This window comes from Papilio xuthus, unplaced genomic scaffold, assembly GCF_000836235.2.
Source record: "Papilio xuthus unplaced genomic scaffold, Pxut_1.1 DF829758.1, whole genome shotgun sequence".
Classification (NCBI taxonomy): domain Eukaryota; kingdom Metazoa; phylum Arthropoda; class Insecta; order Lepidoptera; family Papilionidae; genus Papilio; species Papilio xuthus.
This window is the reverse complement of record NW_013528891.1, coordinates 3,523,919-3,539,287: the sequence shown is the minus strand read 5'-3', so window position 1 is coordinate 3,539,287 and position 15,369 is coordinate 3,523,919. Positions and strand designations below refer to the sequence as shown.

The 15,369-nt window shown below is 33.0% G+C and overlaps 2 protein-coding genes across 2 annotated transcripts in view; one reads left to right on the top strand and one right to left on the bottom strand.

Annotated features, from left to right (window-relative positions):
• Positions 1-475: 475 nt before the first annotated feature.
• On the top strand, positions 476-12,351 carry LOC106113190 (probable sodium-coupled neutral amino acid transporter 6). The gene is made up of 9 exons (XM_013305926.1): positions 476-566; positions 8,370-8,570; positions 8,985-9,105; positions 9,210-9,322; positions 9,699-9,831; positions 9,933-10,095; positions 10,565-10,733; positions 11,146-11,271; positions 11,354-12,351. Exons 2-9 carry the CDS (start codon positions 8,378-8,380, stop codon positions 11,884-11,886), a joined length of 1,551 nt encoding a protein of 516 aa, XP_013161380.1. The 5' UTR covers positions 476-566; positions 8,370-8,377; the 3' UTR covers positions 11,887-12,351.
• A 667-nt stretch (positions 12,352-13,018) lies between these two features.
• Acsf3 (Acyl-CoA synthetase family member 3) overlaps positions 13,019-15,369 on the bottom strand; it is a 7,228-nt gene continuing 4,877 nt past the window's right edge. Inside the window, exons 7-10 of the mRNA XM_013313146.1 lie at positions 15,084-15,238; positions 14,239-14,483; positions 13,698-13,901; positions 13,019-13,186 (exon numbers count right to left, since the gene is read on the bottom strand). Of these exons, the coding sequence (XP_013168600.1) occupies positions 13,699-13,901; positions 14,239-14,483; positions 15,084-15,238 (603 nt within the window). The 3' untranslated portion in view covers positions 13,019-13,186; position 13,698. The remainder of the gene's footprint in view (positions 13,187-13,697; positions 13,902-14,238; positions 14,484-15,083; positions 15,239-15,369) is intronic.

Below are 15,369 nucleotides of genomic sequence, written 5' to 3'. Positions count from 1 at the left end.
CCTTCGTCTACATCCCTACTTACCATCTGGTTGGTTTGTGGTCGAGCATTAGCACTTTTCTTTCTTGTCTTTTCAGAGAGAAAGAGAGGTATAGAAATATTTTATTCAGTTATTTAGTTAGCGCTAAAAGTCGTTTTTTAAATAGACCGGGTTTTAAGCTTTAAGTTAGCTGCTACGTCACTACGATTGGTTTTTAATTATGCTAAAGTAGTACCTAATTGTATAAATTATTGGTCAATTGGCCATACATGTTGAAAGCAAATGAACAGTTGGTCAGTCGGCGTTTACGTTAGTCTGAGTTACGTCGCGTTCGGTGGCGTCCGCTGACAGAACCTGTTTGAAAAAAAACATTTTTTCATGTTTTTGATAACCAAATTTGTAGTTTTTTTATAACGTTATTTGATAGCTATAGTTGTAATACAAAAAATCTCGCGACAAGTTTTTTTATTTAATATGATAGAACCCATAAATTAAAACATTAGTGTTAAAGTGCTAAAATATGTTTTTTTAAATATGGTTGAGTGTTGAAAGGAAAAAAATCAAAACGTAATTTTAAGAAAGATAAGGTAAGATTATATCTATATATGAATATGAGAATAACTAATGTAAATACACCGATCAAATTGGATCAAAGCTACAATAATTCGCATAGAATATGCTGCACAAAGCTATTTTTAATGAAAATATTATTTATTTTTTTATTTTTAATAGACGATTACTTGGAATGTTAATTTATTATCTTTATATATATAATTCTTCTGTGAGTGTGTATGTCACTGAACTTCTCTCAAACGACTGGACCGATTTTGATGAAATTTTTTGTGTGTGTTCAAGGGGATCTGGGAATGGTTTAGATTCACGATTTTCATCAAATATTAACTTCATATTAATTTATTCAAATTAAAGACGCGCAGACAGGACAACGTCTGTCGGGTCCGCTAGTATATTATATATTCCTCGTTTTACATCTAATATGGATACTATTTCGGTTCACATTTATGGTATCCGTAACCTAATACACTAAACTTTTTTTAACCTTTTCGTAGCCTTGTAATGATAATAGTAGTCTTAATAGTGTGTACAACAAAATCAATTTGCTACTAAAAACTCCGAACATTGGAATCTGTACCAATTATTAAATTTCGCGAAGCTTAAATACTTTTTTTTAAGAATTTTAACCATTGGTTTCCAAGACCAACTGTTTAAAACATATCGTCATCCCTGTTATTATCGTTGAGAAAACAGAGATGACATTATGGCTTAAACGAGGATTCTAGTCTCAGAAACCAGGAGATAGGAGCGATAAGAAACGACGAGAGTGTTATAATTAAATATAGTCACAATTAAAGTAAAATGTAAGTGTACGTATTCTCTCTCTCTCTTTCTCTCTCTCTTTCTCTCTCTCTCCCTCTCTTTCTCTCTCTCTTATACTTCCGATATAGTCGTAGGAAAACCACCGATGCTGTATATCATTGTTTATTTGTTACTTTTTTAAGAATGAAAATAAAAGGTAACAAAAGTAGCGCATCTAACCAAAGGCCTCTGACAATATGAGTTTCTTTTGCAAAAAATACACTTACCTTATAAATGCGAATGTTTGGATAAATGGATGGATGTTTGTTAGAAAATATATACTGAACAGCTGCGCGATATCATTGGAATTTGGCATATATGAACATAGTCTCGAAGAACACATAGCCTTATAAATATGATTTTTAATATAACGCGTATGAAGTTGCAGATGACAGCTTGTATGTAAATAAAGTAACTTAACCTCCTATCTACTAAAGTTTACTGTGTTCAAAGATATTACTTTGTAATATTTTTGAAGCGTCAATAGCCTAATGGTTAAGGGTACGGATTTCCGATCACGAGGTCGGGGGTTCGAATCCCGCCATTCGACTATTGTCGTGAACCATATCCTAGCACAAGCATAGACCTTAGTTGGAATGGTAAAAGAAATATTAGGAAATTTACAAAAAAAAAAACTGCTAATATTTAAAAAAAATATAAAAAAATTAAATAAAACATTAAAAATATTTTTTTTCTGCATTTTTTAAGCTTAATCTCGTAGATCAGTAATCTACACAAGTCGGATCATTTAAAATTCCATCTCTGATGTTTATTAGCGACTTACAACGATCCAATTAGTAACTAAAGGACATTGCTCTACATTCACAAGGGGAACATAAGGTCAGTTTTGGCACATAAAAGGTTAGTTTTACCTCATGGTGTTTGATCGCATGGCATTAAATATCGGAGATTTTATAATGGTATACCTTTTAAAATTATTTAGTATAGTGTGTAGTAGTAGAATTAAAAATAAATTTTATTAGTCTATGTGTTCTTCCAGACTATGTTCTACATCTATGCCTTATTCAGCGATATTCATACAGCTGTTCTGGAAATACCTTCTAATAAATATCGTTATTATAGTTTACTGTGAAGGCTGCGCGCATGTGGAACGATCTGCCTCGTGACGTTCGCGAGTCAAAGTCCCTGTCTTTCTTCAAATTACAGTTGCATCGCCATCTTCTAAATAAAGCCTTTCGCTAAGCTTATTTTTCTGCTTTCCTATAATTTATATATTTGTATTCATAGGTTAGTGTATTCATGTATATTGTATATTTATGTTGCTTAATTTGTTTAGTATATCTATATGTAACTAGTATATATATATATATTTTTAATAATTCTTGCTCTTATTTATTTATTCTTGACATATCCTGATATTTATATGTTATATATCCCTCTTTCTATGTTATTCTTTCCTGTCCCACTGGGTTGCCTGGAAGAGATCGCTTGTAGCGATAAGGCCGCCCTTGCTTTGTAAATTAGTTAATTGTCTTTTTTGTTATGTATTATGTTAGCATTAAGAGTTAATAAATAAATAAATAATAATATCCATCCATTCATCCAAACATTCGCATTTATCGGTGGCTCAGGAGTCAAGCACTTGATTTGCAATCTGCAGGTCCTGGTTTCGATTACCGCCATGTACCAATGTGATTTTAGATTTGTATATGTACATATATCCGACGTTCATACGGTTAAGGAAAAAATCGTAATGCAACCTGCACATATCTGAGAAGAAATTCAAAGATATGTGTGAAGTCAACCAACCCGCACTTGGCCAGCGTGGTTGACTATGGCCTAGTCACCCCTATCTTAGAGTAGGCTCCTCGGTGGGGACGTTTAGTGAGCTGATAATGATGATGAAACATCCATCCATACATTCGCATTTGTTAGTAATAAAGGATAGTTTGTAATAGTTGTATTATACATTCCTACTAATTCTCTGTATTAGATTTTTTTGAAACTTCAATTTAACTTATGTTTTGTAAAAGTTTTCAAGTGACAAACCAATACATTGTCTACAAATCATTTTAAATCAGACAGCATAAAAAATCTTCAAAAAGACAATTTCGATGTCAAAACATTATTCAAATCCGGTTTGTCGTAAAGTACCAATTAGCTATAAAACATTCATAATCTTAATAGTTATAAGTATTTACATACAGTTCACAATTTTTTAACGATTTGGGGTCGATTTTTTTTATTATTTAGTTTTATTTTCAGTTTGACATCATCAGCTCACTACACGTCCCTACCGAGGGGTTCGAAGCCTACACAAGTTAAGGGTGATTAGGCCATAGTCAACCACGCTGGCCAAGTGCGGGTTGGTTGACTTCACACATATCTTTGAATTTCTTCTCACATATGTGCAGGTTGCATCACGATGTTTTCCTTCACCATTTTCAGTTTGATTTAGTTTTATTATATAGTTTATTTGATATAATAAATTGAGTCATTTGTTTTGTAGTGGTTAGTTAGTTATTGTAAAATAGTCTAGTAAAGCTTTTAATTGTTGTGTATAGAACTTCTTCTTCTTCTTGAGATGCCTCTCCGACTAGCGAAGGTTGGCGATCAGTTCTCCATATTTTCCTTTGTCTCTTGCGAGGCGAAAAAGTTGGGCGGCACTCACAACCCCTGTCCACTCTCGGATGTTGCGCAACCAGGACATTTTTCTGCGACCAACACTCCTTTTACCGGGAACTTTTCCCATCAAGATGAGTTGAATCAGATTGTATCTGTCGTGCCTGAGCACGTGGCCGAAGTAAGATACTTATAGAACTAATCAAGTTATTTTTTACCAAACAATTCTTTTTTTCTACACAAAATGTCATTTATGATAAGAGTTTGAACTTATTTTAATGACTTTTTAATTATAAAAAAAGTAAACGATTGTTTTACTGTGGAAATCGAAAACCACAAAGGTCCTAGCACGAATATTTGTGAAAAATTTTACGTAACGTTATTGATATTTGTATTAAATTTTGTGCAGCTTTATACATTTACTGTGAAAAAAGTCCTCCATCAAATCATACTAATTTTTGGATGTATGGATGGATGTTTGTTAAATCTCATCTCTAGAACGGCTGCATAGATCTCGCTGAAATTTGACATAGTCTGGAAGAATACATAGGCTACTAATGTTGTTTTTTTTAAATTCCGCGCGGACGGTCTATGGATTTTGACATATTTTGTCAATGAGGTTACGAAGGCGCGTGTCGCAAATACTCATACTAGATTCTCAGTTTAGTCTAACAAAATAATTTATCAATTGAACACTATTTATATTTGATAAAAATTCTTTTAAAATTATTATTCTAGTCACGAACTAAGTTAACCTTTTTAATACCCTTATTTGCATTTCTCTATGGTCAAATTGGTTATGTCATGATAATTATACAAGATTTTTAATTTTTGAGGTTACTCTAGAAGGTATGTGGATCGACCTGTCTAATGAGTTTAACATGTTCGACATTATAACATGTAAGAACACATATCAAACATTTTGAAATGAAATATAAGGCTGAATTAAAACAAGCTGTTTTATGTAGGTTTCAATAAAAAATGTGCGAGTCAATGAACTCTATCGATAAAAAATCGCTAGAAATGCTTAAAAAAATTATTCACCTTTTTTTCGATTTAGGAGTTAATATGTCGCAATATATTGGTCTTGACACTATCTCCGCAAAATACACATTCTTCTTTGTAGTAACTTGTTTTTTTATGGTGTTAGTTGGCAAAAGATCGAGCACCATGCGGCCACCTAATATTTTTTCTTTTCTCTCTTGGCTTACACACGAAGTGTATTAAGCCAATGCCACTTGAATTCGCCAAGATGGTAACGCGATTGCCCATAGACATCCACAATTGCATATGCACAGAAGAACATAGCACAGATCGATTAGGTCTGCATTCTATAAATTCGAATATAGATTGTCAATTTTAGATAAATTAAATTAAAATTAAGTAGTATGATAAAATTTTGCGACACGCGTCTTATAAATTATACATTCATTTTGAAATATAATTATTTTATTTGAAATACAAACACGTTTTGACAGATTGAAACATATTTTATTATATTAAATTAGATGAAGTTATAGCGACTGGAACGGCGTTTAATGAACATCATAGACCCCGTGTAGATATTACGATTAAGAAACAACATATGTATATGGAACTGTATAGATAAAGAGGATATTCAAGAGAGCTAGCGTATTGTCGTCTTTCTACGTTATTGTACATTATTTCTTTGTTCCTAACTTCTTTTAATTTGAAATAACTGCAGGAGCCAGATTACGCAAACGTTATATAGGACGAAGAAATTGCGTAAGATTCGTTAACTAATTGAACTTGAAACATCACATGGAATAATTTTACAATATCTAACTGGTTTATTCGTCTCGATTATGTGGTATTACAAGATTCAAAATTTACAGAAGCTCGTGGTTAGCCGCTAGACCATGTGCGTGTGTGAAACAGGCTTGCATTCAACGGTGCGCTTTTCGCGGTACTTCGAGTCCTTCAAGAAGCGAGTGTACCTGTTTTTCAAGGACAACAATGCACCTGTAGTTCCTTTAGTTTTGCGGATGTCCATAATCGTTGCTGATTACTTTGTCTTCCGCTGCTGGTTTACTCCCAATATATAAACACGAGTGCAGGAATTTTCTATACGCCCCGCCGCCATTGCACAGCACTTCGTTTGAAATTGCGAGCTGCCATAAAGTTTGGATGGAACTGTACATTGGCCAAACTCGGTTTATTTTGTTCCCATACAAAACCGGTTCATGTGTTGACTACACATATACACATACATACATATATTCTACAATTCAATTTTGTGACAAACTGAAAAGATTTCTGTGTACACTTGTCGAGAGAATTCGAAGTTATATTTTTTAAGTTTTCAATTACTTAACAACTTTCACTTTCACTTTACATTTTGGCAAGATTTCTTAAAAACAAACAAAAAACGTAAATGTATTTTGTAAAGGTCTCAAAGGATTTTAAATCCTTTTCTCATATCTTTTAAGATTAATAGTAAGATAGCAAAACAACGTCATCTTTTTTCAAAAAGTGAAAACGTTTTTATAAAACTTGTCTTTTTGAATGCCGCTTAAAAAATCGAAAGTATCCAATTGTAATTGTTTCACATCATTAAAACATCACTTAAATACAGAGTTTTACATTCCTGTTACGCGTTACCTTTTTAACATGTTTTTTTAGAAGTAAAATGTATGAGAATTAGATCCACTGAACTCTATATATAGACAGGCTATGCACTATGGTATTTTGTGCCTAATTGATTGTTGACATTTTTGTCATTTGGTTCCTGATAAACTGTAACCGAATGAACACTTCCTCCAGCAGTAAGTAAAATGGGTTAGTTTTTTTCACCTATTCATTTACCTTAGGGAAAATAATGAGGACTATTAGCTCTTAATCATTACAAAAATGAAAATCTTGTTAAAGACCAACATAATTAGATTTCTTGTTTCTTAACAAAATACTAAAGCTACTATTTAATGAGCAAGAATGTAAATTCTTTTCCGGGTTTAGTAAAGAATTTTAATCTTATTCACTATTTTCTTTAAACTAAGTATAAAAACTTATTACCTTAATTGAATTAAATGTCGGCGAAGTTCCCGTAACTTCATCGTGAGTTTCCCGCCGAATCGTATTATACAAAATGTATGTCTCTCTCACTCTCTTTGATAAAACAGAGATAACAATAGTTTTGTAAAGATGTTTTAAAAATGGTAACCCACGATTAGTTGACAGTGATCGAATTACTAATCGAAATTAGACGCACAGTCGTGAAAAAAAATAATTTAAGTCGCTTAACTATTTTGAGGTTAATAATAATAACAATTTTTTTTATTCATTACAGATTATTAGATACTAGTAAATTAACAAAGTATCATAAAAAAACTTTTTTTTTTAGGAAATTAGTTTTAAAAAGATTGCCTTTGCCTTATCTTAATGCACACAGTAGTACAAAAATGCAGAGTAAAAAAAAATGCTATTGTACTCTGTATAATAAGTACCTTTTAATCGTCTTATCATTTAATAAATAAAAAATTTAATTGTTTATAGTGTTTTATAAGTGCTTTATTGTAAATTAAGTTATGCTGTGTGAAAACATTAATAGTCGTTGTATTCAATAACAAATGAACGTTTGTTTTTAAAGATGCAAACGAAATGAAGTGGATCTAATATCAATTATTAGATTGAGCTCAATTTATTAGAGCAAGATGAATAAAAAAGTATCGTGGCCTTTAAATTTTTTTTGTACCTACAGCCAAGGTTTACGGATACTGTTCAAAATTCATAATTTCGACACCGAACACATATGGTCCTACATATTTTTTTCAAAATCCTTCTGGTATGGTAAAGTTCAACAGTGGAAAAAACGGTCACGGAAACGAATTTAAATTTTAAAAACCTGATTTTGTTTTTCAAAATACATGAATTATTTTTCATATATCAAAATGTAGAGTTTTTTATATCATAAGGTGGCAAACGAGCAAGCGGCCACCTGAAATCTCTAAAATAGCGAAGTGACCGTTGCCCATAGACATGCACAGATAGAAAATATTTTCCCCTTCCATGCATCCTCTCATCCGTAAAGTCCACTTCCACTTCCCTTATAAAAAAAGAGGGGAGGACTAAATTAGCCCTCCGGGACGCACACTCATCAGATGAAACGCGGAATACCTTCCACTTGACGCCTGTCTTCTGTGTGGTCGTGATATTTCACAGGGCGAGGCGAGACAATTCGTGCGAAGATGTTAAAGCGGGCTCTACCACTGTTAAAGTTAGTTAAGACTACATCATTTATGTGTTTCCCCATTTAAAACATATTGTTATCTACGTTTTGTCAAAAATAATAGGAATGAAACCAACAATTAGAAGCTAGGCTTGCAAGGTCCTGCTGTCAGTTTCATTTCCACGAATTATATGTACAGTCAGCCTGTTTAATAGTTTCTCTAAACTGTCACTTGTTTCATTTCCAGCTATAAAAATGAAGATTCTCCGTCTATTCGACTCTATGCGGGGCTCCAGCGCGGTAGGCGCTCGGCCCACAATCCACCGCGGGCAGTACACTGCGGGAGAGACTAGCGGTGGTCTAAGCGTGTTATTCACAATGCTATGTATTGTGGATCTATTCGGAGTGTTTCCAGTCGTCGCGCTGCCTAAGAGCGTGATAGCTTGCGGTTTGTAATATGATATTGTTACGACAATCATGTAACGAAATATTTTGTATCGTCTTAGTGTCTAATTCCACTTAACTAGTAAATCGAGCCAGTGGAAATAAGACGTACGACTGCAAAATAAAGTTGATACTGGTTAGGTTAAAAAGGTTAGAAGATCGTTAGTTGTTACTGGCTAGGAAGTAGGTACTACATTAACACATTAGCTCCCAGAATGTTTTTTCGAAAACCAAAACCATTTGAATGGGCCCTTGCGTGTCACGCTGTATACAACAATTCGATTAAAAGCCATAGCGAGGTGTTGAACGGAAGTATGGCTTGTCGGACACATAGTCCGACTTGGCAGCTAACGTGTTAAAGAGGTAAAAACCAAATAATTTTAACTATAATATTAATAAGACCATGTTATCTTTCCAGGATTATATGGTATTCCATTGGTGATAGCAGTATTTTCGTTGCAACTGTACACGGCAGTATTACTCGGCAAGAGTTGGTTGCTGGCGTACGAATTGACACCTAACATACGAGAGAAAAGCAGGTAATTAAAACGATTTCCTTCACAGGGCCATTTATTCGTATTTTATTTGGAATAACGGCATATTCAAATAAATATATACTTAAGTTGGTAAAAATCAATTTCAGATTTCCGTACGCGGCAGTGGCTGAGTTAGCATTTGGTGATAATGCTAGAAGATTGGTTACATTCTTTATTGATGCCACAGTTTTTGGCGCTGCTGTACCTAATTTCATATTTGGTTAGTTTATTATTAATTAATAATTTTGACATGGTAAATTTCAGCTAGATCCAAAGAGACGTTCTGGAAATACCTTAAAATATCCATCCAAACATTCGCATTTACAATATTAGTATGAGGTAAGTTGTAGGCTATTAAAGTACAGTCAATCGCAGAGGTGCTTTAAATTAACTATACTCATACAAGCATGTGCTGGTGAGAGGCGCTGCTGTCGCGGTAGTTCTGTCAATAAACATTGTGACAGATACAGAGCTACAGTACGAAAGGATCTTGTGATTTTGTGATGAGGGCGCTAGTGAGCTATTATATTTTAGTTTAATCAATGCCCGCCGGGACATATCCTTGTCGGTCCATACTATTTTATCTATGTTTGTAGCATCTCAGAGTCTGCAGCTGTTCTGGTGGAAGATATCTGGAGGAAGCGTTGGCGTGACGTATTGCGTGTGGATGGTGGTCATCGGTCTACTACTCTGCCCCATCATGTGGCTTGGCTCGCCTAAGGATATGAAGTATGGGACAATTTCGACGAAACAATTATATTTTTTTCTTATTAGTAAATGGCGTTATTGAAAAAGTTTTTAATGTACTCTAAAATAACTCCTATTTCCAGGTCATTAGCGCTCACTTCCGTATGTATAGTGGGCACAGTCGCTATTGCGACGTGGTACTGCATACTGACTGACGATGAATCACCGTCCAGTTTAGGAGGAGTGCTAGACTATACTCCTGAAATCGGGGACTTCTTAACTGCGTATGGGATTATAGCTTTTCAGGTAACATGATACAAGCATAGTGTTTTTTTTTCAATGTAGCTTTCAGTAAGTGCAAGAACGGACCATTGAACGTAAATTAAATCCTCATTATTTGGAAGACTGTAGCTTTCGTTTATCATACACAGAAAAACTTTGTTTTTTTGTTTACTTTGCGTAAAACTATCAAATGCAAATATCAACAAGGGCCTTCGCCATTGGCTGAGAATTATCGTTACCATGGCATCTTTGCTACTATTGGCTTGAAATTTTTGTCCCTCTCTCGCATAATATTTTTTTCAGTTTACACACCTCCTAAATTTAATAGCGTTAAAATATAAAGCTTAAAGAGTGTCATAATTATAGGGCTATTTATTATAAAAAGAATTATTCAAAAATATACCGTGATTGCTACGATGTTATTATATTAGTATTTACTCTACTAACTTGTTCCAGTCCGTCATTTGTACTGTATTCCAGTTAATTGTTCCAGTTCGACATCCACCCGATGCTGCTAACACTTCAGGTGGATATGAAGGACAGCCGGCGTATCAACGCGGCCGTACTCGCTGCATTCCTTACTACGGGGCTGGTATTTCTCGTCACCACGCTGTTAGCCGCTAACCGATACGGGGATGCTGTCGAGAGCAATATACTACAGGGTAAGATTGACTTCAAATGTCACCGTTTCTTCTTACTAATATTGTAAATGTGAATGTTTAGATGTATGGCTGGATGTTTGTTAGAAGGTATCTTCAGTATGTCTGCATGTAACACCTATGCTACCTATGATCCCGGAAATTTTGATTTACTTATTTATTCGATAACTCAGCAACGCCTCAACATACCTTTTTAAAATTTTGGTACAGACATAGAACATAGTCTCTAATAATTTCAACCTTCAAATACTGCACAGATAAAGTCGCGGGCAAAAGCTTGTACAAATTATAGTTATGTTACAGTTGAAGTCAATATGTTGATCTCTCTCATACTCTTTCAAAGTAAAAGAGATAATTATATGTTTATTGTAATATCTTTAAGAAAATAAAGACTTTATATTACTTCATTTTTCAGGTATTCCACCATCCATCACGTTGTATATTGTTGCTTTACTGGTCACTTTACAACTGTGCCTCTCGAGCGCCGTCGGAAATTCTGCACTATTCCAACATTTAGAAGATTTACTCAAAATACCAAGAAGTAATCACATTTTCTTAATCAAAAAATATTTAGAAATTATTTTCTATTAATTGATGTTGTAAATAATTGTTTTTTTTTCTAGATTTTTGCATACAACGATGTCTGATGCGTTCCAGTATCGTCGCCCTGGCAGTATTCTTAGGCGAATCTGTGCCCAGATTCGATTTAGTAATGGGTCTCGTCGGTTCCACACTAACCGGTCCACTAATGTTTATTTTCCCTCCATTATTCTTCCTCAAACTATGTTATCTTAAATCGATAAATATAAAACAAGAATTCTCGTTGAGTTACAAACCAAAAGTTCCTGAACGTAATGCGAGTTTACAAGATGGCGTCGATCTGTCAAAATTGCCGCTCGTGTCAACTGAATCGTTGCCAAATAAATATCAAACTTTTGGTAGTTATGAAGAAATACATCGGTCGTACGTTGATGAATATAATGTGAAATGGTACGATGTTTTATTAGCGTTTTTAGTTATGATGTTAGGAATGACGGCAACTATTGTAGCGACATATTCAAGTTGGTCTGAAGCGATATCGTCCGCTACTTTCTCACCACCGTGTTTATTAAACGCAACCGCGGCTGCAAGGAGTTTTATTCAAGATACTACTTAGATTTACTTTAACTTTCTAGTAAGTATACAAGTGCATTTTTACTGGGAATTTCACATGACACCTTTGCTATCTCTTGTATTAAAAGGGATATTAATAATGTGATAGTAGGTAGTCGAATTTTACGTATTTGTAGTCATTTACCGTGGGTTTCCGAGACGAAAATACCGGTTTAAAACATATTGTTATCTCTGTTTTGTCAAAGATAGTGACAGGGATGACGATAAGATTCATACAGCGATTTTGGGCTCAGAAACTCAGGGTTATCGAAGTTATATTTCAGTGTATCGAAAATGTAATCGATTAATCTGAATTTCCTAAATTATGAGATAAGTACTAAATAGATTATAAAAATCGTTAATAGACGAATTAATTATCATAATTAGTTATTTTATAAGTGCAATACTTGACTATCTTTGTAAACTAGTTTATATATGAATCATAAACATGTTTCTTATTGTTTTTATGTATGTTATGCATTCACATATGTACTGTGTAATTAGTTAAGATGTTTCATTGACTAAAACAGTTGTTAATAAAATGCTAAATGATATAAACATATTTTTTTATTTTAAAAAAATCATACTACATTATATTAAAATCAGTCAAGTAATAAATAATGTAAACTATTGAAAACAACAACATTTAAATCTAAAATAAAATTAAGTGTGCATTTTTAGTTTCGTCAATAAAAAATTGAAAGATATTTGAAATATAACAGTAGCTTAAAGGTATGTAAAAGGCCGTACCGGACGCACCGCACATACTGAACCAATTTTAGTTTGTTTTTTATGATTTGACATAACACTGCGTCCATAATCTGCACCACCTCCATTTAAAGACAAAGCAAATCCGTTTAATCCGTGCGTACAGTGCGTATGGCGCCGGCCAATGAACGCGTATATTAAAATGTCTCTTTTAAAATTGTTATTAAGTAATAACACAAAAAAGAGAACATTTATATTAAATACTATTATGTAGTCTTTTCAATAAATTGCAAAAAAAACCAGAAATCATAATAATATATACAGATGTTCGTTAACTTTCTTACATTGTTTTTTTTTTTAAATAAGTTATTTTATGTATAGAAAAATTAATAAAAATGTATATATACATATTCTAATAAATACTTAGATAAATGCATTTGATATACAATAATTACAATATTTTAATAGCAATATAATCCAGAAATTACGAGAAACATGTTTCCCGGTTATTGTTTTGTTTTTAAATACAAATAACTTACTATAGTATATACATTACAGGAACTCACAGGTTCATATTCATCTGTATTGTTATAAAACTGAAAAAAAAAAATCTTACGTCATCTATTCTGTGTAATAATTTTAATGACGACAAAATTACACTGTTTTTGAAACACGCTGTATAAAAAACTATATCAAACATTGACAAACATGTACCATATACAGGGTGTCCCAAAAGGTTACATACATAGGAAGGGGGATGATAGCGGTGGTCACAAGGGTCACCAGAAAAATAAAATAAAAATTCCCCTCTGGGTATTAAAAAAAATAAAGGGCATTTTTTAAAAACTTAAAAATCTTACACCTTCTGGGGAAATGAGGTAAAGTGAAATTGTAAAATGTCAGAAAAAGTATTTAAGCAAAGAAATACATTTTTTTAAATTTAATTATAGGTAAAGCATAGATTATAAATAAAAATATTAAATATTTGAACTGGAACAAGTAAAGGATAGTCACTGAAATTCATTTAAGAATAGAAATTAAATCGAAAACAATGAAATATTTAATTACGAGATGTTATGAATGCTTTATGTCTTAAAAAAAACTCACCTTATTTACCATCACTTTTAAGTTTATCCGCGAATACTTTTCTTATTTCCTTCTTGTCTAATTTGCCCATAGCATTTCTCGGCATTTGGTCAACAAGCAACAGTTTCCTTGGCAAAGAATATGGAGGTAACTTTTTACCGGCAACATCTTTTATATCTTTTAATGTTAGCTTCACTTTATCTTTGGTCACTATTACTGCGGTTACTGGAATTATAAAGGTATGATTTTTTTATTATTTATTTACAATTTTTAAGGCCATCAAAAACCCTAAAAATAAAAACATACAGCTGTTTTTGGTACATTTACATTAACCATCCCTAGTTTTTTATTGCTGGAATCTACACTGTTATCTTACTAATATAAATGTTTAGATGAATGGATAGATGTTTTTAGAAGGTACAGATCTCTAATAAATTTGACATAGATATAGAACATAGTCTGGAAGACCACATAGGTTACTAATTAAGTTTTTTTTTAATTCGTTGGGGATGGAGTTGCAGATAGTATTCAATCAAAAGGTGCTAATAACATGAAAACTCACTTATTTCTCCATAGGCTTCATCTTGTACCCCCAACACCGCTACATCTACAACATCAGGATGTTCCAATACTGCAGATTCCACTTGCAAAGCGCTAACTTTGTACCCACTGGTCTTTATTATATCTACAGAAGTACGGCCAAGAATCCTAAAGCGAGCTGCAGAGTATGACGCTGTATCACCAGTTCTAAACCAACCGTCGCTTGTGAAATCTGAAGCGTTCAATTGAGGTAATCTGTTCCAATATCTGAAATAAATTGGGTTTTTTTTAATATCTATTGTAATTTCTCACATTATATTTACCGTTGGTTTCTGAGACTTAAATCTCTGTATAAAACAGATATTACAATATGTTTTACGAATTTCGATCTTAGAAACTCACAGGTATCTTTATTTTACAATATGTATTTACTTTTTCTCATAATTTCATCTCAAAATTTAATTATAATGTAAATTACTTCATTATGAATTTATTTAGTTTATTTTAAGATAAAGATTTTTTTTAAATTTATTTATTAAACCCTTGAGTGTGTTTAGATTACGATGATAATTAAATCTTACTAATATTACAAAAGTTAAGATGGATAGAAGTATGTTTGTTAGAAGATATACAGAACGGCTGGATGGATGATGAGGAAATTTGTCATATATATAGAACATAGTCTGGAAGAACATAAAGGCGAATGTTTAGATGGATGGATGTTTGTTTGAAGGTATCTCCAGAACAGCTGAACAGATTTTAATAAAATTTTGCACACATGTATAACATAGTCTGGCAGAACATATAAGCTACTTATTGTTTTTTTTTAATTCCGCGCGGACGGAGCCGCGGGCGACAGTAATATACCTGGTGAAAACAGCAGGTCCTTTAAGTAATAATTCGCCTTCATATTCATCATCTTGATTTCTCTCATGTAATGTAACTGTGGGTTTCCACTCACTGCCTTCGCTGTCCGTGAAGAATTCCTTAGAGCCTGATAGACCTAGTTTATCCAATGATATCTGGAATTGATATTAATGTAAATAGAATAGAAACACATACAAAGCATATAATTTCATCTTACTAATATTATAAATGCGAATGTTTAGATGGATGGAGGTTTGTTAGAAGGTATCTCCGGAATGGATCCATG

Excerpts from the sequence above, each read along its gene's own strand:
- LOC106113190 (XM_013305926.1), top strand. The coding sequence starts at position 8,378 with ATGAAGATTCTCCGTCTATTCGACTCTATGCGGGGCTCCAGCGCGGTA. Across the intron at positions 8,571-8,984 it reads TAAGAGCGTGATAGCTTGCG|GATTATATGGTATTCCATTG; the intron begins GTTTGTAATATG and ends TTATCTTTCCAG. Across the intron at positions 9,106-9,209 it reads AACATACGAGAGAAAAGCAG|ATTTCCGTACGCGGCAGTGG; the intron begins GTAATTAAAACG and ends AATCAATTTCAG.